Below are 24020 nucleotides of genomic sequence, written 5' to 3'. Positions count from 1 at the left end.
CAAAATTTGTTTTTGTTCTTTAGTAAATAAGGAAATTAAGTCAGCTACCTCATCGTCAACATGTGTCCTGTGACCTTTCTATTTTGTATAAAACTGTTTAACTTAAAACATGGGAGTGCTATGTTCACTTTCCCTCTTGGTAGGTTTTTTGCTGTTGTTATAGTTGTCACCCTTAAGATCATAAGTCTTTTTTTCCCTTTGTAAAAAGAGAACCATCATCTTAAAAGCCCAAAGGAGTTTAGTAGGTCTTTGTTGTTGTTCCTCAGCTGCTAAGCCGTGTCTGACTCTGTGACCCCATGGACTGCAGCACACCAGGCTTCCCTGTCCTTCACTGTCTCCTGAAGTTTGCTCAAATTCACGTCCATTAAGTTGGTGATACCATCCAACCATCTCATGCTGTGTCATCCCTTTCTCCTCCTGCCTTCAGTCTTTCCCAGCATCAGGGTCTTTCCCAATGAGTCAGCTCTTCACATCATATGGCCAAGCTATTAGAGCTTCAGCATCAGTCCTTCCAATGAAAATTCAGGTTTCCTTTAGGAGACTGGTTAGTAGCTCTCAGAATCTCAAGCCCTTCCCCCAGGTGTAAAATAAGAGAGGTTTGTACCTCTTTTGGAAATTATTGAATATTTGCACTCTCCTTCTCTGGCTACAAGTTTGAAACAAAAAACAGGTGTCCTCAGTAACTATAAACCAGATCTGTTTCTGTTGTGTATAGTTCAGTTGCTTGAATGAAGAGGCAGACAAACAGCAAAGGTTTAAACTATTGACTAAAATGAGGTTCTTACTATTGATTATTATTTATACCCTGTTTCCATAATCATGGATACACAACAGCTGTGCTGCTTTGCCTGGCACCCAGAACTCTTTCTTGCACTTCTAATGATTCCATCAATTCCATGTAATCTTGATTAGCAGTGGTAGTGAAACTATTCATTTATTTGCTAGAATGTAGCTGGAAAAGGAAGTTTTCACTATCTGTGCTTGATAGCAACTTCTCCAGCATCTGGGGTAGAGAAGTTCATACAAGAAAATGCTAGGGCAGATCAAATGTCACAAGGTAGGACAAAGGAAAAAAGAAGGAAGGATAATTAACTTTGGCAGAGTTACATCCTTGTCTTATGAGATAGACACAGCAGATGTTAATTGCCTACAGTGGAAACTGAGGTTTGGAGAAGCTAAATGGCATACCAGTAGCACAACGGTGGTTCCTTTTCCAAATGGAGACTAGAATCCATATCTTCTGAATTCTGGTCCAGCATTATCTTCTACACTATACTAGGTTTTAGTGAGCTGAAGCTACAGACTGAGGTGCTAGAATCTTTCAGCATAATGGAAATCTGGAAGACATCTAGGTATTTGGTGTGTGCTTCCTTTAGCTCTAGATAACCATCAACATGAGATCAAGTTACGTTTATAGTAAACCTCAGTTGGTCCTGATTCTTTGTGAGCATATTATATACCTGGTTAGGTGTCAGAATCAGCTGAAGAAGTTTTAAAAATATGGGTTCCCATGTCCTATCTTTCATGATGATTTGGAAGGTTAAAGATGGAGCCTCATATTTTCATAAGCTCCCCAGGATTCCAGTTCTGAGGTACAACTAGGATTAGGAACTACCTAAAAAAGTGCACTGACTCTTGGAAGCCGTGAAGAGTAGCAGCCTAGTTTGGGGTGGTATGTGCACAGTAGAACATGTGCCACCTGCAGTAGGTGTCTGTGCCCCTGAAATGAAATTATATTGACTTTAACTTCAATTCAGTAATCCCAGTCTCCTATTCCATCCTGCAACAACATTTGAGTTCTCTGTACAGAATCCAGGGGCCTCTGAGGGCCCCATGCACATACACACATTAAAAAGATGGAATTTTTGAAAAACAGGATGCTTCCTAAAAGTTTCCCATCCCTTACAGTATTTAAACAGAAGCTGTCAGTGGAGATTCAGAGGGAAGAGGGACCAGGTGACTACTAAACTTTGGACTTTTAAGATGATGATTCTCTTTTCTTCCGAAAGAAAAAATGTCAACGAGGAGATCCCTCTGCCCTTAGCCAAAGAGTTGAACTGGCTTCTCACAATAATGAAGTTGGAAGTAGGATGTCTAAAACAGAAAGTTCCAAACTAGAAGTGATGGGTGGACAGACCTATTGATGGAAACAATGTAGTGTTCTTCACTGGCTTCTTCAGCTGAGATTCCTACTGTCAAGTAACTCTCAACTTCAAATATTTCATGAAAGGCTAGTAGCCTTTCGTCCCAGGATTCTGGAAAGAACACCTAACTTGGACCAAGAACCGCTGCTGTATCCTCAGTACTGCCGCTGTTTTTACCAGTATCCCTCACCTTGCCTAGTAGAAGGCTCTCCTGATGCCCATCATTCTGCTACTCCAGACACAGCACCAGAGTTCTGGGCACTGTTGCCAGATCCTCCACATCTAGTCCAGTTTATTCTCACATCTCTTGCCTTGTTTTGCTGGTTATCTCTCCATAGTGGAAGCCAGAGATACACGTGTAAACAGCAGGAAGATTTTCATCTTTATTCTTATCCTCACATGTCCACAGACCTCTGTTTATGTGTGAAGAAACTGAGCATTTGGGTGACAGCTTGTTTCTCTGTGGAGGATTTTGTAATAGTGCTTCCTGGGAGAGGGCAGTTCCAGAAACTTCTGGGGCTCTACACCACCTCGACTACTGTCTCTTGCCCTGTGTCACCTCTGCAGAAAAGGCAGCTATGTGCCCAGCTCTGAGCACAGAGGTCAGAGCCTTCCAAAGTCTCGAGAAGGCTGATTTCAGGAATCCCAAACTCCAGACACCAACTTGAAGCGAGACCTGGTTACCAGGACCCGGAAGGAGGCTGCGGATTCTATCGACTGAGAGCTTCACACCCGACCGTGCTGGCAGGCGTCAAAGTCCACACTGGCCTATAGGTCTAGTCACTCCTGTTCAACACGGCTCTTACTTCACAGTCTTTTCCTTTGGTCTCTTCTGTTTCTTCTGTTCCTCATATTCAAGTATTTTCTTTTGGAAATAATCTGTGGCGTTAGAGATACAGCTGTTAGAGGCAGCTAACCTGGCCAGGCAGGCTAAGATGAGCTCGAGAACAAGGGTCAGAGATACTCTCAATGTCTGCGGCCCATGCTCCCCCACTGTACCCACATTCCCCCCAGGATCCCCATGCCATCCTAGGCCTTTGTAGATCTAGGTATTCGATTAGGCTCCTATGGGGGCCTAAAACAGAATAATTAGTAGGAATTAGCTCTAGACTAAAACAGAAAGCAAAGGTCCTCCTACTGACTGATGAACAGAGCAAAGTCTACAAAACGTCAGCCTCAGAGGCATTTTCTTAGGCTTCAGGATCTTTCTTTCCAACCGGGTTTGATAAGATCACAGCTGTTTTTGTGAACCTCTCTTACAAGTGCTCTTCCCTCCCCTCCTAGGACCACACCTGACTTGGAGGCAGTGACCATCTAGGCTTGGGCTGATATAGGGAGCTCTCACTGCATACCTGCAGGAGGGTTCTTGCTCTTTTCAGCTTCCTGGATGAAAAGGGAGAAGAGCTGGGTCTTCACAAATTTCTTCACAAACCGGCGATTGGCCTTGGAGGTCAGAGCCTTGTAGAAGGCCCGTTCTTGGAAGCGGCCTTGCCCATTCGCCTCCCACTTGATGTAGGAAGCATAGTGGCCCACAGTCTTGACAAAGAACTGCACAAAAGGCCTTGAAACGTGCTCATTGATTTGTTCAGAAGCTGCAGGGGATATAAAGAGACCATCTCAGGGGCAGCAGAAGGATGAAAACTTACCTCTAAGTGACTTTCATTGCAGGCTGAAAGCTCTTGGGCAAGGGGTGGGGTGAGGCAGGGTTCATAATTACTGGTTGATGAAAATGTGAGACTGGAGATGGGGTCATACTTGCCGTTTAGGATCAAGGCCTCTGGGACTAGCCCAGGACTGTGGAGTGAATCCCTTTTAGTTCTAGAAGGGAATTTTTGGGAATCATGCCCTTAAACTTTGGAGAAAGCCAGAATAAGAGGGACCTGGGACTTACTCCGTGACTCCGTGATGCCCTGACCAAGAGATTCTAAGATGTCATCCTGAAGCTTGGGTGGTAAGATGTCTTTTTCATCACCAACCTAGGAAAGGACAGAGTCAGCTCAGAGGCCAAGCAGTCAGGGAGCAGGTGTGAAGTGTTGAACGAGAATGTGAGGCATGAATTCTACACCCCATTCCACCCCCAAATAATTGGCCACATACAAGAGAAACAAAAGAAGCTTCAACTCTAAACACTAGGAAGTCTCTGTCCCTCTGGTACTCGGACTATGTCCTTGCTCTAAAAGCACTAACACCGACTGCCTCGTGAAGTCACACTCTTCTTGAGAGAGATGAAGTCTTGTTAGCATAAACAAGTTTTTTAAAGTAGTGGAACTTTGATGAGCCAAGAGTAATTGAGTTGGTTGTGGGTCTGCAAGGGATCTGAACCCAGACACTTACTGACATTAGGAAGGTTCCTTCACAAAGATTCACCAGCAGGACCTGAAATAAAAACGGGACAGCTTGTTTTCTCCCCCTTTCTCCGTTTCTGCCTGTGGCCCAAGTAACAACAAAATCAGCATCTTCAGTTCTCATTTCCTGTCTGATACACCCCTTTCTCACCACCCACTGAGAAAAGGGCATGAGGGTATAGGAAGCAGGAAATAGGGGGAGAGAGCTAAGGAAGATGGGGTACACAACATGGGTAAATTGAAGCCAGTCACTCCCTTAATAAAAACGCATTGATCATAGTAATAACTTCTATGTATGAAGCCTTAAGTGCATGGCGCACACTGTGCTTTGCACATCTTATGTCATTTAATCTTCCCAATGCTCCTGTAGAGGCAGCTACTGTGCCTGTTTTGCAGGTGAGAAAACACCCAAAGAAGTTAAACTGCCTGAGGTGATACTGCTAGCAAAGAGTAGAACCAGTTTCCAAGCCTGGGTTGTGTTGTCCTTGGTAGTGCATCATTCTTCCTACAGTTCTTCAGTTCTTCAGTTCCCTTCCCTCTGGTGAGTTTTAGGACAGGGATGGGCATCTTTTGATTTTTTTTTTTTTTTAAATGCTTACAACAACTTTATGTACAATTGCCTAGAATTCCATTTTTAAAACTCCCACAGGGTTTCCCTGGTGGCTCAGTGATAAAGAATCTGCCTGCCAGCACAGGAGACATGGGTTCGATCCCTGATTCAGGGAAGATCCCACATGCCACAGAGCAACTGAGCCCATGTGCCACAACTACTGAACCCAGGTGTTGTAACTACTGAAGCCCGCATGCCCCCCGCCCTCTGCAACCGCAAGAGAAAAGCCCACACAGGAATGAAGACCCAGCACAGCCAAAAATATATAAATAAAAATTATTAAAACTCCCACAAGAGCTTTGGACCTTCAGCAGGGAGGAGTGAGAGGAGAAAATAAGCCTGGGGTCAACAGGAGAAGGGACGGAAAGGCAGTAATCACATGTTTGTAGGGTGCAGGTAGGACAAGCATAGGGCTGAAAGTTGGGTGACCTGAGTTCTAGTATCAGCTCCATCACTGCCTAAGGGGCCTTCAGTCAAGACTGGAGAAGACCAATACGCATCCTGCTAGTTAGATTCCAACCTACAGACCTGTTTCTTTGAGACTCAGAGAATTTTCAAATCATTGAATTAGTTTCCAATATTTAAATTAAAAAATTTCACACAGAATTTGGATCCAGGGGTTCTCTGGAAAAGTCAGGAGCTCTACACTGATCCACATTCAGAGGGAACTGAGTTACAGCTGCCTCCTTGAGGCAAGGCAGGTGCTCAGCAGTTCATCATAATCCCCCAGAGCTTGTGTTGGCCATTTAAAATGCCTGCTGGGTCCCTCTTTTCAGTTTGTGACCTTGGTCTCGACAAGAGGGTGAGTGATCCCTCCACGCACCCTTCTCCCGAATAAAAAGAAGAGAGAAATAGGAATGTGTGCCAAAAGACAGAGCAGGCACTGTAATTATCCATCATCAGGGGAGAAAAGTTGAACTAGTTCAGGCGTGAAACCACTTGTATACATACGTTCAGACGCCTTCATTTAGGGCAGGCTGTTCACTTTGGGGGCTGGGAGGTAAGAGCATGTATAAAGAATTTCTTTCTGAGGTTGTTCCCAGAAATCTTTCCAGTACTTGAGTATATTACTGTCTGTCCAAGGAGCCCTTCCAAAGAGCTGACCTGGGAGTCAAGGAATGCCCCATCTCTCTCCCTGACCTATCTCCCTGCCCTCTCCCATCCCTACCCTCTGACCATTTCATCAGCTGGGGCTCTTGGACAGCACAAGCTGGAGTCTGACTAGCCTTGGGGTGTCTCCCCGCCAGGCCACTGGGGGAGGAATCACAGCGTCCAAGAAGATGGCGCTGCAGCATCAGGAAGTTTCATAACTTCTGGGATTGGGACACTTATTGAGTCGTATTACTAAACGTGGGGCTGATACTCTGTCCCAGTTAGTCACAAGGCAGAGGTTGGCTCAAAGGGCGTGTGTACTCAGCAGTTCTGAGGAGGGCAGGGCGGGCTGGGGAGGCAAGGAAGGGAAACAGCCTGCTTCTTTACTTCCCAGCAGCACGCTGCGGAAGAGGTGCTTTGCTTCTATCTCTGCTAGATTCCGGGATTGCCTGTGCAGCCTCGATAAGTGGATTGTGCTCTCTGGACCTTGGCTATTTCTTACGTAAATGGAGGAAGACTTCCCATTAGGGCTGGCCGCATGCCTCCAGTAGCTTACTTCAAGGCTCTGCCTCTTCCCTTTCTGTCTACACAGAGGGAGTCAATGGTTAGCCAGACCAACCTCAGTAGCTCTTTTGGCTTGAGATTATAGTAATGTGCTATCTCTTGAAAGTTTCTATTGACAACTCAAGCAAAGCAGAAGTTGTTCTTCCAACACTGGAGGTAGGTTTATGTTATTAACACCCATTCTCACCACTGAGCTCTTTGGTGTATCTGGGGGCACTGCCAAGACACAGGAGGCCGACAAAATCCAAGGGGATTTGGACCTATATCCTCATTAACCAACTGAGCTCTGAGCTAATTGGAAGGATGACCCCTACTACAAAAAAAATCTGCATTTTCAAGACTCATTGTTTCCAGGAAGACTGTTCGTTCACTTCCAAGCAATGTGAATAAATTCCAGTGGGGTGTGTGTTGTACAGACCAGCTGTGCTTGTCCATTCAGAAGAAAAATGGGACACCCAGGGCCTGCTCAGTAGGATTAGCTGGCCTAATACAGTTGGGTGAAGCCCAAATAAGCCATGTGTTACCCCTTAAGTCCAAAGGGAAATCATTCAGAGAAGGGAGCACTTACTGCGTATCAGCTATATGTCAGGCTCCAGGCTAGGTGCTTTATGCTGATTTTTTCCCCCTAGGATCCTTAGGGTCTAAACATGGCCACTCCAGTTTTACAGATGAGGAAGCTGAGGCTTAAAGAGGTTAAGTAACTTGCCACAAAATCACACAGCTATTACCAGCAGAGGTGGGATCCGGATCCAGGTCTGCCTGGCTCCAAATCAGGCCCCCATCTTGCTGCAGCGTACCTCTTCCATGGGGCTGTCCAAAACCTCCTGCCGGAAGCGCATTTGGACTCCAACCATGAAGGGAGTGGGGCAGCAGACGGTTCCCAGCAGGCTCTCGGGGACCACGGGGATGTAGGTGTGGGCCCAGCTGAAGGGGTAGAGCAGCGCGGCAGTAGCGTGGATGCACTGAGACAGGGTGCTGGGGACAAGGCACAGAGAGTGAGAGTCAGAGGGGCCCCCAGGCCGCCGGCCCGCGCCGCCTCCCCACCGCCCACCAAGGCTGCAGGGGCTCGTGCTGGCTGTGCCGGAGCCACAGCAAGTCTGGGAGCCATGCCGGTCTCAGAGCTTGTGGCTACCCGATGCTGGGAGGGGAGGGGTGGAAACCAGAAGAGGCTGAGGCTCCCCTCGTGAAGTATGGGGCCTCTATGTGATTCTTCTTTTCCACTGGGGGTGGGGGTGGGGGTGGAGGGAGTGTCTTTAAAGAAAGGAGGAGGAAGAAGAAATGTCTTCCTTCTATGAGGTCATTGATCATTGATGGAGCCCTTTTTCTATGTTCACCACTGTGTTAGGGATGTGGGTACCAGGAAGCAAAAGACTGGCCCTGCTTTTAAAGCACTCAGTGTAGTTAAGGAGACAAACATGTAAACACTGGGGTATAGCAGAGAGGTCAAGTCTATTTCCTCCTTATCTCTCATCCCCAGGCTTTAACTCTCACAGCTCCCTCTGATCACTCGTGGTTATTTAAACTTATCAGGTTGGTGCCTGAGCTTGCTTGGGAAATTCCTGGATTCCAGGAACCTCTGACCAGCAATTCCCACCCGGAAAGTCCCCCTGAGAGGACTCCTCCACCCTTTCCAAGGAAGCATTCCCTGTATAGTTATTGCCCAAGTCACGACTCAGACCCAAGTTCCCTCATGCCCCCCTCCCCTTTCCCCTCCAACACACACACCCTCCCTGTCTTCTCTATTCTCCACTAGCTTTAGTGGCTCTTCATTTCTCCAAACTGCCCCAAAGCCAAGGCCAACAAAAACACAGATGCGGAAACCATGTTTCAATTCTTCGTATCAAGCTAGCACTTCCTGAGTTAGAAAGATAGAGTCTCTGAGAGTCTAGTCAAGGCTTAAGCTGACTGGAAGTGCCTTTCCTGACTGAGCAGCAGAGATCTGAAATATTCAGTGTAGGAAGGAAGTGGGGAGTGGTGGGGTTTCCCTGAAGAAAGTTAACGCCTGAGAGGTGAGTCCTGCCAACCTTTGCCTGTCTCCAGGCCAGTTGACACCTGGAGTCCCCTTCACTTTGACCCTAAGGGGCAAAAGCCAGAATCCCAGCTCTAGCCACAACAGAAACGTCTCAGTTCCCTACAGCAGCAGTCCCCAAACTTTTTGGTACCAGTAACCAGTTTCATGGAAGACATTTTTTCCACAGACCGAGGGCTGGGGTTGCGGGGGAGGGGTGGGATGGTTTCAGAATGATTCAAGCACATTACATTTATTGTGCTAATGATAATCTGTATTTGCAGCAGGTCCCCAGCGTTAGCATTACCACCTCAGTTCTACCTCAGATCATCAGGCATTAAATTCTCACGAGGAGCATGCAACCTAGATCCCTTGCACGCACAGTTCACAGTAGGGTTTGTGCTCCTATGAGAATCTAATGCCGTCACTACTCTGACAGGAGGCAGAGTTCAGGTGGTAATGGGAGTTGGTGGGGAGCGGCTGTAAATACAGATGAAGCTTTATTTGGCTGCTCACCTCCTGTTGTGTGGCCCAGTTCCTACCAGACCATGGACCAGTGCCTGGGGGTTGGTGATCCCTGCCCTACAGGGCCAAGAATGGAAGAGCTATGTCTAAAGCAAGAGATTTACACCGCTTCCCACAAGGATTAGCCCACAACTGGTGCCTTCTGGGGCTTCCCAGGAGGCGCTAGTGGTAAAGAACACACCTGCCAATGAAGGAGACAAGAGATGTGGGTTCTATCCATGGGTAGTGAAGATCGGAGGAGGGCCTGCCAACCCACTCCAGTATTCTTGCCTGGAGAAGCCCACGGGCAGAAGAGCCTGGCGGGTTACAATCCACAGGGTTGCAAAGAGTTGGACAGGACTGAAGCAACTTTGCATGCACACACGGTGCCTTTTTGGTTATCACGGGTTTTTACACAGACCCCACTGCCTGCCCAAACTTCCTTTCCTTTAAAACCCATGATATTCACCTGACCCTCTAGTCTAACGTTTGGGTCCCTAAAGTGCTTTCCTTCTTCTTTTCTAAAAGATAAAACCAAGATTGTCAGCTCAACATAAGCAGCTTTCTCCATCCCCAGACATAAATGAGTCAACCTGCTACTGTCTTAAAATTTTTCTCCTGTCTCCATCTGTCACGGATCTCCCCATGTCTTAACCAGACTTGAAGCCTCAAATAGGCAGAGGCCAAGATATGATAGTATTCTGCTTCAACTATACACTATACAGGGATATACTCAACTATGAAATTATTATTAAGAAAAACAACTGGCATTTACCAGTGTGGGCTTGGCAGGGTGCTAGGTACCTAAAGTGCATTACTTCATTTAATCCTTACTACACCCTTATGAGGTAGGTACAGTCGATCTGTCCAATTACAGGTAAGGAGATCATGACTTCAAAAAGTTAACAAACTAGGGACTTCCCTGGTGAGTCAGTGGTTAAGACTCTGCACTTCCAACGCAAAGGGTACAGGTTCAATCCCTGGTCGGGGAACTAAAGATCCCACATGCCCATGCATCCAAAAAATAAAAAAATAAAAGAAGTTAAGAAACTAACCTAAGGAACACCATGTTGCTAAAGATAGAAGAAAAGAACTTGAATTGTTCTGCTGATTTCAACACCTAAGCTTCCTTTCAATCAGGAGTAAGTCTATATCCCCTTTAGGTCTAGGACCATCTTTTGTTTGTCTGTATGTCCCTGATGCTGGGCGTCTGGTTAACAGTTGACACACAATAAGTATTTGTTGAATGAGTAAATAAATGGACAAATGAGGTGTGTTTGCCGCTAGGATAATGGGTTTGACCTCCATACCATTATACATACACCTTCCTGCCCTGTCCTCCCTCAGCCTTTCAGGAGCAGAATCCTCTCTGCATCCACCCTAACTGGTTTTCTCCTAGGCTGTCACAAGAATGCCTCATGCCCTTCTCAGAGCTAAATCACAAACCTCCTTCAGGCTTAGGCAGTGATCAAGTTTGGAGACAGGAACAGGGAATTACAACAGCTATTACAGCAGCTATTTTCTAGGCTTTAGTGCAGATCAAGACAGTGTGGAGGAAAGGTGAGCACACAGGTCCTAGAGCCTGGGTTCCTTGGAGAACCGTCCCGCCTGCCCCCTGGAACCCAGGGATGCCAGCCAGTTCAGGGGACCTGCTCAGTGACTGGACTAACCTGAGACCTTCTGCCAAGAAGATGATTCTTCTTTCCAGCACTGCAGAGGCAAAGATCTGAAGGATCTGCTCAAAATTGAGGCAACGCATGAGAGACCTAAAATCCACGTGCTCTAGGTGGGAATCCAGGGGCCGCGTCAGGGAAATGAACTGTCAGGAAACCAAAGAGAGAGGCTGTTACCACACTGAAAAATCACACAAGCCCCAGAAAGCTGGGTCTCTACCTACCTCTGCCCTATCCTCCCCAAAAGAGTATATCTGATCCTACCTCCCAGCTACTAAAAACCCACCCATGGTTCCCCTCTGCTCTGAGGGTAATGCTGCTATAAACCTCTGTGTGGCTCGCAACACCCTGCCTCCCTCACCTCCTCCACCGCCTTGCTTCCCCACATCAACTACCTTCTGTTCCTTCCGCATGCCTTCCTTCTTTCCTGCCTGAGGTACTTCGCTCCCCTAGGTTGCCTTTCATTTTAAAAAATACTTACTTTGTTTTATTTATTTATTTTGCTGCACTGAGTTTAAGTTGCAGCATGTGGAAACCAGCTCCCCGACCAGGGAATGAACCTGGCTCCCCTGCATTGGCAGCATGGAGTTTTAGCCACTGGATTTTTTTTTTAATTAGTTAACTAGCTTTTCATTGAAATGTAGTTGACTTACAGTATTTTCTGTCTTCATTCTTATCCTCCTTTATATCTTAGAAGCCTTCCTTGGCCACATAAATGCAACACACGTGTCTCATCATTTTCTCGTATAGCATCCTGTTTTCTTTTCCTTCCAGCAATATAATTTTCAATGATCTATTTATTTGTGTGTTTATTTATTTAAGGCTGTCTCCCCCACTAGACTTTTAGCTCCATGAGGTCAGGGACCACATTTGTTTTATTTACCATTTTGTAGCCAGAATCAGCTAGCTCAAAATTCAAGTTTTTTAAAAACTGAGATCATGGCATCTGGTCCCATCCCTTCATGGCACATAGAGGGGGCAAAGAAAAAAGGAAACAGTGACAGACTTTATTTTCTTGGGCTTCAAAATCACTGTGGACAATGACTGAATCCATGAAATTAAAAGATGCTTACTCCTTGGAAGGAAAGCTGTGACAAACCAAGACTGTATTAAAAAGCAGAGACATCACTTTGCTGACAAAGGTCTGTATAGTCAAAGCTAGTATTCATGTATGGATGTGAGGGTTAGACCATAAAGAAGGCTGAGCACCAAACAATTGATGCTTTTGAACTGTGGTGTTAGAGAAGACTCTTGAGAGTCCCTAGGACAGCAAGGAGACCAAACCAGTCAATCCTAAAGGAAATCAGTCCTGAATATCCATTGGAAGGATTGATGCTGAAGCTGAAACTCCAATACTCTGGCCACCTGATGGGAAGAGCTAACTCACTGGAAAAGAACCTGATGCTGGGAAAGATTGAGGGCAGGAGGAGAAGTGGTGACAGAGGATGAGATGGTTGGATGGCATCATTAACTCAATGGATGTGACTTTGAGCAAACTCGGGGAGATAGTGAAGGACAGGGAAGTCTGGCATGCTGCAATCCATGGGCTCACAAAGAGTTGGACATGACTTAGTGACTGAACAACAGCAACGAGCCGGAAAATAGTACAACTTGGGGCATAGCAAGCCTTCCACGCTTATTTTTTGAGTAAATGAAGACGTCTAACACCTCCCCTTATTCTGATATGGGAAAGCCAGAGTTCAGACGGACACACAGAATATCCAAAATACCAGGGGTCAAGGCTGGGATTCTTAAAACAATTTTCTATTTGCTGCTTTGTCTGTTTAATGTCTTAAAGCAATAGAATCCCCAGTATCGAATGGGTGGGGACTCAGGGGTGGGGATGGGTGATAAAAAAAGACAGGTGGCACCCCAGGTGGGATGCATGAGACAAGTGCTCGGGCCTGGTGCACTGGGAGGACCCAGAGGAGTCGGGTGGAGAAGGAGGTGGGAGCGGGGATCAGGATGGGGAATACGTGTAACTCTATGGCTGATTCATGTCAATGTATGACAAAACCCACTGAAATGTTGTGAAGTAATTAGCCTCCAACTAATAAAAAAAATTTAAAAAAAAAAAAAGACAGGTGGAAGCCATAGGTAGAGATAAAGGACAGACACAGGGAGATAAGGGAAGTAATGGTGAAGAGCAGCAGTTTGGGAACTGGAATCAAGGGCCATTCCAGTACTGGGAGCTTCCACTTACATAGTTTATTATTTAAAAAAAAAAAAAAAAAGGTCTTGGTTACTTGAACAGTAACTAGGCCTTTGTGAGCATCAGCTTGAGGAAATCAGAGAACTGGGGTTTGACTTTAAGTTCTGCCAGTAATTTTAGCCAAGTGCCAGGCCCTGCCTAGCTGAGGTTCTTGGAATGTTAACCTGGTAAATGGGCACAATGTGATGGGAGGTGCTGCTGGAACCTGCCCCCTCCACCCAGGGAGGGTCTCCCCCGTTTTGCTCACCCACCTCAGTGCCTGAGTCAGGGATGAAGCTCTTGAGGGTGACAGTCTTCCCAGGAGCGGGGAAGGTTGCCTCTCGGAGGCCCTGCATGAATGGGTAGATGATGGCCATGGAGATCTGATGTCTCTTTTCCACTTCATCCAGGATCTGTATGGAAAAGAACCACAGGAGACATGACTCGAGGAATGCTCCCGGGCTGCCAGCCAAGACTGCATGTGTAAGGTTGCTCCAGCCAATCCTTAACTGGGTTCTTTCCTCTTGGCAGAAACCAGTCTGCTGTTTATCTCCTGCACAAGACCTGATGTTTTTCCTGACCTTCTTCCTTTCATCCTCTCTCTACCAATTCATATTCCTCCCTTCTCCTAACATCAACCTGAACTACCTTCCCCAGGAAGTCATCCTAGAGTAAACTCCTCATTCATGATGGTACCATGTTCATTTGTGCTAGCTGGGGCCTAGAAGCTGGGCCTTTAGGGTGCCACTCTGACCTCCAACTTCCACTGGAGACTCCCCAGGGCCAGGAACGGCCTCCATCTGCAGAACCCTACACAGATGAACCATCCGCCCAAGCAGAGGCTGATGGAGTTTATTGCCTTCATCCCCCAAGGGGTCTGTCTGGGGCTGAGCACACTGATGCCCTTTCCTGGCCACCAACACATGCCCCGTGGGCTTCCCTGGTCGCTCAGTTGTAAAGAATCCACCTGCCCATGCAGAAGCTGCGAGTTCGATCTCTGGGTCGGGAAGATCCCCTGAAGAAGGAATGACAACCCTCTCAGTATTCTTGCCTGGAAAATCCCATGGACAGAGGAGCCTGGTGGGCTATAGTCCATGGGGTTACGAGAGAGTTGGACACAACTTAGCGACTAAAACAACAAAGAAGAAGAAAGACATGCCCCATCCATCCTGAAGGACTCCTTTCTAACCCCGGCTCAGGTGTACTGGCACAAGACCTCAACTTCCCCTCTATCCTGGAAGGAATCAGAGGGAGTCCCCCAAGCCCCATTGTATAATTGTCTTTATATTTGTTTAGCATTCTGTCTTCTCCATATATCATGTTACCTGCACCTCACATCAACCCACGAGACAGGAAGATGAGACATCATTACACACATTTGACAGATGACGAATCTGCAACTCCCAATTTCTAACCTGAAGCTCTTCTCATGTCCTACTTCAGCTGCTTTCTTACCTTGCCTAGACTCGAGGGCAGTGCACTCTGCAGGGGAGATAGTCTACTAGGTTCAGTTCCGACTTTTCTCTAAAGCCAGGTGAAGCCCAAGCCCCTCTCTGCCTGAGTGTCTCCAGAGTGCCTTGCCTGACCCCGACTGTGGGGGAGGAGCGCCTGGAGTCCAGGCAGGGAAGGCAGCCAGGGCAGAGCTGGAGGCCAAACAGGCCCGACAGGACTGGCGGAATCCTGGTCCACCCCTACCTTGGAGAACAAGCCGAAGCAGCCAATGCAGCTGATGATGCAGTACACCCTGGGGAGGCGAGGACCACGGCCGGCAGGCTGCAGAGGGACAGACAGGCTCCTTCAGTGCCGCAGCCTCTCCAGGGCCTCCGCCCGACTGCGGGTCATGGGACACAGGGCTGAGGGCTGGGGCTGGGGGCTCCCACTCCTGGGACGGGCAGCTGGGAAGGCCAGAGCAGTCACAGAAACCAAAAGACCGTGGCCTTGAGGGGGCTGGCTGGCTCACGGGAAAGCACTGCCTCTGTTAGCACCCACAGCCTCAGGGGTTGACAAGGAGGGAGCGAGTATGCTGTAGAGACAAGAAACAGCTAGGGAGGGTGTGCCATAAACGTGACTTGGGGAGACCCAAGGGTTGAACCTCAAGGTCCCAATCCCAAGCTAGGCTCTGGGAGGGCCCAGGGGCCAAGGCAACAAGGCCTAGATAGAGATGGTGGAGAGCAGACTAGAATGAAGCCTCCCACAGAAGGGAACGGTTGAAAGCTGGGAAGAGTAAAGACCCAATCCCAGCAGCAAAGGTGTCCTGGGTGGGTGAGGAGGGCTGCGTGTCTCCGTTCCTGTGAGATTGCCCAGGGCACCAGCAAGGCAGCAGGTGCTGGACTGTGCTCTCTCTTTGCAACCGCCTCTGCCAAGGAGCCTTGGCTTTTGCAGCTGAGGCTGGAGCAAACCCAGCTGTGGGGCAGAATAGGATGCAGAGAGGAGGGGGCGTTCTGAGCGGCACAGACCAAGAGGCGCCTGCAGTATCCAATCTTCCTGCTCCCGTCCACATTGGTCAGAACGAACGAGAAGGTCTCCCTGAGGAAGAGCAAACAAGGGCCTGGTTTGCACTGGGTTCTAAAGCAGGAAGGTGGTCGGTATCAGTGGGGATGAGCGGGGAGAGGAGGGCCATGGGAGCTGCTGAGTGATCCTGAGAATAATCATAACAGCGGTCAGTTTATGTAAAGTGCTTACTGGTGTCAAGCTCTAAATGCATCATCTCATTTCATTCTCAAAATGACTCTTTGAGGAAGGTTCAATTACTAACCTGACTTTATAGATGAAGAAACTGAGACTCTGAGGGAGTATTTCTTATCCAAGGTCACTCAACTCATAGTGGTAAAGCCAAAATTTGAGCTCAGGCAGTCACATTCCAGGACTCATGGTGTAAAGGGCTTTGCCATGTAAGGATCTCATTCGTGACCAAAGGACTTCTTTGGTGTCCATCTTTTGCCAGAGGCAGTCAAAACACAGTGACAATCACTTCTAGGAGAGGAAGGAGAACCTCACCCTTCTACTGGACAGAAGGGACTGGTTAACCTGTTTAGTTAACATCTCTTGCCTCGAGAGACTCCAGGCAAGATATTCAAAAACAAATCAACTCCAGTCCCTCCCCAACAGGAAGGAAGCTGGTGAGAAATCCAGATGAAGGGGGCACAGGAATCACATGGTTCACACTGTCCCCTTCTCCTCCAATCTCAGGCCCCTGCCCAGAGCCAAGCTATTACCTGGGACACTCAGTGAGTGGGGCCCGCTCGTTCCCATCTGGGAAGCAGAACAAGGGGATGGCTCCAAGCAGCCGCTCCTCCTCCTCTTGTTGACCCCGAAGCAAGTTCTCTCGCTAAAACAGGAAAAGAGACAGGTGGGTGTGGAGGTAGGAGCAGGTGGAGAGGGCTTAGGGTCTGGCGAGCTTCTTTGGAGGCTCCTAAGCAGTCTGAGAAGGCAATGGCACCCCACTCCAGTACTCTTGCCTGGAAAATGCCATGGAAGGAGGAGCCTGGTAGGCTGCAGTCCATGGGGTCGCTAAGAGTCGGACACGACTGAGTGACTTCACTTTCACTTTTCACTTTCATGCACTGGAGAAGGAAATGGCAACTCACTCCAGTGTTCTTGCCTGGAGAATCCCAGGGACGGGGGAGCCTGGTGGGCTGCCATCTTTGTGGTCGCACAGAGTCGGACACGACTGAAGCGACTTAGCAGCAGCAGCAGCAAGCAGTCTGAGAATAAGCTTTTCCACTGGTTTGCAACTTAAAGCTTGCCTCTGTGCCCATCACTGCATGCAGACTGCATTCTGGGTCAGGCTGGAACAATCCCACGGCTGAAACAGCCACTCCTGGGCCAAGTCTACATGAACCTGAGTTGGACTTCAGTATCCCTAATGGTGTTCATGGTCAGGAAGGGGGCCAGGACCACGCTGAATACAGAAAGGCCCAGAGACCGCCCAGCTTCCTGGAAGGACCACATCAGAGAGATACCACATCTAAGAAGAGAAGCGGCCAGCTCAGTTGCCTCATCGTCAGGGTTAATGAGAAGGGTGCCTTGACCCCACCCCTTTACCCGCAGCAGGACCAGACAAGAAGGAGCCTGATGCTTGGGCTGGGGCCATCAGCTGTGTGCCTGCCCTTCCCTTTCCCACCCCAGGGAGGGGATTCCTGCAAGGACCTCTGGCAGAAGGTAAGCTTCTCAACAGGGTGGCTGAGGATGGAATTGGGAAGTTGCTCAGTCGTGTCTGACTCTTTGTGACCTCATGGACTGTAGCCTACCAGGTTCCTCCGTCCATGGGATTTTCCAGGCAAGAATACTGGAGTGGATTGCCATTTCCTTCTCCAGGAGATCTTCCCAACCCAGGGATTGAACCCGGGTCTCCCACATTGTAGGCAGATGCTTTACCATCTGAGCCACCAGGGAAGTCTTAGAAGGTCCCCCCAAAGGCAGAAGAACTAACCTAGTTTCCTGGCTAGGGAACCTAGGTCTGTTCCCCACAAAGAGGCCAGACCTAGATTCTGTGGATGATAACGGAAAACAGGGCTGGGTCTGAAGGAAATGGGAGCAGTGAGTTCAGGGCAGCTCCAGCGGAGCCCGGGCAGGGTGGGTGGGGGAGGGAGAGGGCACACCCCTCCCCATTGCCCCTCAAACAGCTGAACCCTCGGCCCCCGTTGTCTCTTCCTTCAATCCTTACCTTGGGAAACTGGTAGATGATTGTGGGCTCATATTCTTCCCCTGAGTGCTTTTTTTTTAGAGAAACCACGAGGAGGTATTCAAAGAAGTGCTGGCCTCCAGCAAAGTTGGGTAGATAGTGCTCCAAGGCTCTTTCTGGTTCCTTCACTACTTCTCCCACATTGTCCTGGGGAGGTCCTGAAATCAAGACAGCAGGGCCCATGGGTATTTCACTGATCCAGGTTCCCAGTGGAGGCTGTGGGATTCTGGCAACTTCCACATCTCCAGGCGGCCAGGCCCACGCCGAGGTCCCTGTAGGTGGCCCAGTGCCTCACATCCCAGCACGGGCTCAGAGCCAACTGGGCAGTTTCTGTGCAACTGCAACATTTGGAACCACCAGGAGTCAAGAGAAGGAAAGAAACCACTGATTCAGAAGCCAAGAAAATGTACCAGGGAGGCCAACTGGGAGGCCCGCAGTCCCATGTAGTAGAGATTCTGCCTACCTGAAGCAATATACCCCCCAAGTCAACCTGGACTCAAGAAATCAGAACAGGCCAAGGGCCACGTGGCTGTGACCACACCAACCCCCACAGAGGGCATGACCGGCTCTAAAAACCAACAGGGGAAACCTCCCGGCTCGGTCACATGGGAGAACCGCGTGGAGGATGAGATAGAAAAGAAAGAAAAAAAAGAAGTATTTCAAGGGAAGAAACAGCCCCAATGAAGAGGGCCATCCTGGAAAAAAAGGAAGTGGGTAATCTAGTCCAGACCTGCTCGGTGTAGAGGCAGTCGTTTGCGGAAGCGACTGAGGATCCCGCCTCCCGCTTTTCTTTCCATCTTCTTGGGCCTGTCAGGCATGGAGTGCCCCCTTTCCTCCAATACAGACCAGCTAGAGAAAGCTTGAGAAACCACCTGCCAGTTCAGTCTCCAGCAACGACTCTATGCAGCCAAGCCACACGCTGTCTTCCAAATAGGGGAGCGCTGTTTCCATCCTGTGCACCCAACGGTTGAGCAAGAAGACTGCGGCGGGACCCAGGAAGGCAGCAGAACGCCTGCAGTGACAGAGGCAGCATCCTGGCACTGCAGCTCAGACCTCAGCTCCTCCCAAGAGCCCCAGGGTGTGGTGAGAGAAAAGGTCATAGGCAAACACCCCCAGAGCCCAGCTGCTACTGGGCTAAGGGCTTTTAATTCCGGGCTGAAGGTTGTGCAATGGATTTATGTATAACCTCCGGACAAGGAAGAATGCCTGATAACATCAGACTGTGAGCACTGGACCTCACCAGCCCCAGGACCAAGATCATAAATCTCCATAACTGATCCCTGATCGTTCACTTCTTAACCTCTGCACTGCCCCCTGCTGCACTCTGGGATGTCTAGGACTTCAAGACTGCAAGCAAGAGCACGGACCAAAGACTCCTCGCAGCAAGGTTGCCACGGCCTCCCCTGATTAACATCAATAGACTTCACCTCATCCATTATCTAGGTGGAGAAATTGTTCTAGCAAGAGCAATTCCTGGATATCAGCACAAACCTAAAAATCTCCTCTCCTGGTGGGGAAATAGAGAACAAAGTCCATCTCTGGGCTGGAGAGTTCCTGATATCACAGCAGGATCTTCCATGGTGCATCTCTCACCCCCTGCCATATGTCCTAAGGCAGACTTGTCTCGCTGGGACGTGTGCCAGGGATCCAGCAGAGAACCCCTCCCCCAGATAGAAAGCACTGACTTAGGACATTCTCCCTGGCCTATAGGAGGGGACTGGTTGCATCAGCAGCCTGAGGGGCACTCGGTGGAATGGAAAGCATCTGCGTGCTGTCCACTCCACCCCTACTCCTGCTCAGTCTTTTTTCCCAGATGGTCCAGGTCAACAGTTCTACACAAGCTAAAAGTGGAACAGCTGGCCCCTGGGGCTCCAGTGATGCTGTGTCTGGAGGCTGGGGAAAAGAGACAGAATAACAATCCATCACCTGGGATTCTCACATAAACTCTTGAGTGTGTAAATGTACATGGTAAGAGAGAAGGACTTTTGCCAAGATGCTGTCCCTAAGAGAAGCCTGGCAGCAAAAGGGTTTGATGCCAGTGTCTGCCACTCCTGCAAAGAATCAACAGCCTTCTGGGAGAAAAGTGGGGTGCTGAAATAAGGGAGACAGCTGCTTGCTCTTAATAGATCCAGACCGACTTCTGTGGACTAGTAAAATCCATTGTTCAGTGACCCAGTCATGACTCCTGGGGAGAACGACAGTCACAGTAAATAAGAATGTTACAGTCACTGCAATGGTGAGAACAGTGACCCGGAACACTCAGATCCGTCACCACACGTTACTTGCAATCTGCACGGACAGGTTGCACAATACTCACCACCAATCTGAAGAACTGGCATCTCCTGATCAGATGGGGAAACTGAGGCACAGAGTAATTCAGGGACTACTTAGGGAATACAACAGAATCTCTTGGGGGTGGGACTTATGAGAGTTTCATGTTCATGCTCCTACTTTCTGGATGTAGTACACACTAAACATCTCACAGATGTGGGATGCCTCCTGTTTGCAAAAGACCTTGGGAAGCAAAATCTTTTCACTGATCATTCTGGAACCTAAGGAAATGATTTCTTTCCCTAAATTGTTTGGGTTGCATTTTCAGCCCATTTCTTCCTGCTTCATCGGAAAAGCCAAGAGAACAGCAAAACTCACAAACTCAAGCAGAAGATTGACTTTTGGGCTGCAGACCAAGAAAATGCAGAGAAAAAAAGATTGCTTCCTTCTCCCTCTCAAAGGGAGTTAACAACAGAAGAGAAAAGGTCCATCAAACACAGGTTTATAATGGGTCATCTCATCTAAGGGTTTCTCACTAAACAACAACAATCTCATTTAATCCCCAGTGCCCTGGAAAGGAATCATTATCTTGAATTTTAAGTAGAAGAGGGAGCCACCCTTTCTAGAGAAGTCAGAAGTCTGGTTACACTTGTTCCTCCACCAGGAAGCCCCTCCCACAGCCCTCTGAGGAAAAATCCCAGAACCAGCTGGAATATAGGTGAGGAGACTTTCTGGGCCCTCGGTCTTGAAATCCTCCTCTTCTAGCTCAGCCGCTCTCAACCCAGGACCATGCCACTGCTCCCCAGAGGATGATTTATACTTGCATCTGTGCACGCACGCACACACACACACACACACACACACACACACACACACACACACACACACACACACACACACACATCCTCCTACCACACAGTTGCCTTGGAACCAAAAGGGCAAAAGAGGGAGGGGAAACTCCAGGGAAGGTGGAGAACAGTACAGAAGATGAAAAGAGCACAGTCTCCTGCAGGCTGCATGCCAGACCTCAGGACAGGTAATACTGGCTGTGCATCTTACACTGTCCAGGAAGCTCCTCCAGCCACAATTATCAGCCTTGTTCTGGAAACAACTGGAATGTTTCCTCTGGGTTGCAGAAGCAGCCATTCACACAGGTCTCTGTCAGCCCTTCCATTCACACAGGCTTCTGAGGATTGAGCGAGACCAAGGGGACACCAAGGCAGCGTTCGGCAGAGAAGAGAGGCCGCCAGCCCCACCCTGCCTCTGCTCCGGCCACCACTCACACCCAGGGCTCTGTCTCCACCTGTGGTCTCTGACCTCTCTGCCTCAGCACAGGCAGAATGAGCAGATAATGGAAACCTGCGTCCACGGAGAACGGCCAGGGCTGGGGTGGGGGCAGGGGTAATGGCAGAAGGAGCGCTGGTTTCCGCCTCCAGGTCTCCCCAGCTCTGGCGCTTGGAATAGAAGGAGGTCTCACTCACTCTTTTCACTGCAAATGTTAGAAGGGGTGGGCTGTTTGGGAATGACCCCTACTTTTCCATTGGTTCCCTGCTTCTCAAAAGGTGGGACCTCTGGACAGAGGAAGAGTTGTGGCTGCTGAGCCATAGGACTGGCTAGTGGTAAGCAGCAAAAAAAGTTTGCTGAATGAATAAAAAAAGAAAATGAATTCTGAATTCCCTTCCTTCCAAAACCCAGCGCTCCAGCTGAGAAGAAAGGAAACGAATATTGACTTCTAATTTAATCCCTACAACCCTGGACGGGAGGAATCCTTCTGGCTTCCCTAATGGGGGATCAGGGATAAGGGAGGTTTGACTTGTCAGGTTCCCAGGCTCTATGGAAGCAGCTGAGCAGGCTCTACCCCGGCTCTGCTCCAGGCCACACTCTCCAGGTCTCCTCGTCGCCCTTGGGTGCGGGTGTGGGGGGGAGGGCGGGGGTGACGTAGCCGGTAAGAGCGGTTTTGTAGCCCGCGGCTCTGCGCGGGGCAGAATCGCGGGCTCCCACGAGGGGAGTCCAGGGGTGGGGAGGGACGGGGCGGGGCAGTAGGAGGCCGGGAGCGGAGGCAGGGTCTCCCGTGAGGGCGCTGCAGGCACCCTGCGGTTGCCCCACCAGCTTCCTGGCTGGAAGGACACGTGGCCCCGGGGCCCCACAGCGGTTTCCTTTGGCTGACAGCCTCCGCTTTACTCCCGCTGGCGTGGCTTCTCCTCTGACCTCCTACCCCTTCCTTCCCCATCCGCCCGTTTCCACCTCTACCTGCGCCCTTTCTCTGTAGCTCGCCTGACCCCTGTCCTAGCCCCTGGAATGTCCCCTAGACTGCTCCCCGATCGATCGCGACGCTCTGCAACCCCTGCCCTGGCCCGCCGCCCCCGTGCCTCCCGTCCTGGTCCGCGGTCCCCCGGCCGTCCCCGCGCCCTCGCCCGGACGCGCCCCGGCCCGCACTAACCCCAGCGGCTGCGCTTCAGCCTCAGGCTGGCTCGGAGACGGCGGCCGAGCCCATCCATGGCCCCTCGGGTGCCGGGCGCCCGCTCCCAGGTCCGTGGCGGCCCCGCCCCCCAACGCGCGACCTCCGCCGGCGCGACACTTTCACTTTCCCGCGGGGGGAGGCCGAGGGAACCGGCCCGGGGCGGGGCGGCGCACCTTCCGGACTCCGGCCCAACCCCCGGCGCACCTGGGCGGGCCCGCTGTTCCCTGGGCCCCGGGCGGGGCGGCGTGCGGTGACAGAGGGCACCGACGCGCGTCCCGGAGGGGCGGCACCACCTCGCTCCCACCCTTCGTGGGGCGCCCCGGAAAGTTTGACTTTCCCAGCCCCGCGTCTCCGCGAAGGCTCCCTCTACCTCCGCGGCAAGCGCGGGGGGTGCCCGCTCCGAGAGCGTCGGTGCACCTTCCAGGCGGCTGGGGCACGTACCCCAGAAGGAGTTTTCAGCGACTGCACACCTCTCCAACCCCTTCACCTCTGCCGCCTGCAAGGGCTTTAGCCTCTGTCCAATTACAGATCTCTCGCTGTTTGTCCTTCTCCGCGGGGCGCGTATCCCTGCGTTACTCTTTTCCCTATTCCACTTCAATTAAAGGACCGGAGCCGTGTGAGCTCCCGAGGAGGGGCTGGAGAAGAGGCTTAGGGCCTGGACTCTGCCCTCCATCCTGCCTGTTCTTGGGCAGTTCAGTCAAGGGAGGGCAATCCCCACCCTGCCACGGCAGAGATGTGAAAGTCAAGAATAGAAAAGCTCTTCGTAAACTCTACAGTGATCTAAGTTTAAGGGATGGTGATAATAAAATGATGCTAGTGATGATGACAGCTGCATCTAGCCACACTCCCCTTCTAATCCCACATCCCAATACAGCCTTTCAGCTCCTCCTCTGCACCTCTCATCTTTATTAGCTTCCACACACACCTAGGAAAGTGTGTCAAAAATCTCCTGATGCTGGGAAAGATGGAAGGCAGAAGGAGAAGGGGACCATAGAAGACGAGATGGTTGGATAGTATCACGGACTCAATGGACATGAGTTTGAGCAAGCTCCAGGAGATGGTGAGGGACAGGGAAGCCTGGCGTGCTGTGGTCCATGGGGTCGCAAGGAGTTGGATACAACTGAGTGACTGAGCAACAACATACACACCCAGATTTCAAGCTTGTGCTGTCAGAAATGAATATTTGCATTTGATAAGCTCCACTTGCTCCCAGAGGGGGTCTGCACTGGTCCCCCTCTGCTTCCCAGGATCTTTAGGGAAAAGATAGAGAAGTACAGAGTCCATCTGAAATTTCTCCATTCACAGAGGTTTTAGCCCAGTTTAAGGTATGGGAGATGGGGGGAAGAGGACACTGTGCAAGAAATATGTCAGGGATCTATAGCAATGACCCCCAGACCCACAACCCCTATCCTTTACATGCATGGCCTCCAGGTGACTCTCATGTCACAGACTGTGGGTGAGCAGGAGTGAGCC

The 24020-nt window shown here is 49.9% G+C and overlaps 1 protein-coding gene across 3 annotated transcripts; it reads right to left on the bottom strand.

Annotated features, from left to right (window-relative positions):
• Position 1: 1 nt before the first annotated feature.
• Positions 2 to 22755, bottom strand: DENND2D (DENN domain containing 2D). 3 transcript variants are annotated; one of them, XM_065907011.1, is made up of 13 exons: positions 22527 to 22666; positions 18688 to 18827; positions 17798 to 17973; positions 16347 to 16459; positions 15588 to 15657; positions 14827 to 14904; positions 13404 to 13544; positions 10938 to 11086; positions 7553 to 7730; positions 4479 to 4520; positions 4036 to 4120; positions 3497 to 3736; positions 2 to 3023 (listed from the first exon to the last, which is right to left on the bottom strand). In XM_065907011.1, exons 2-13 carry the CDS (start codon positions 18764 to 18766, stop codon positions 2947 to 2949), a joined length of 1428 nt encoding a protein of 475 aa, XP_065763083.1. In that variant the 5' UTR covers positions 18767 to 18827; positions 22527 to 22666; the 3' UTR covers positions 2 to 2946. The 3 variants fall into 3 exon arrangements, with proteins under 3 accessions (XP_065763083.1, XP_065763084.1, XP_065763082.1); XM_065907012.1 differs by lacking the exon at positions 18688 to 18827 and having other exon boundaries at positions 22527 to 22755; XM_065907010.1 differs by lacking the exon at positions 22527 to 22666 and having other exon boundaries at positions 18546 to 18824.
• Between the last annotated feature and the right edge of the window lie 1265 nt (positions 22756 to 24020).

This window comes from Muntiacus reevesi, chromosome 1 (genome assembly GCF_963930625.1).
Source record: "Muntiacus reevesi chromosome 1, mMunRee1.1, whole genome shotgun sequence".
NCBI lineage: Eukaryota > Metazoa > Chordata > Mammalia > Artiodactyla > Cervidae > Muntiacus > Muntiacus reevesi.
Note: the sequence above shows the minus strand (reverse complement) of the source record. Positions and strands in the feature narration are given on the sequence as shown.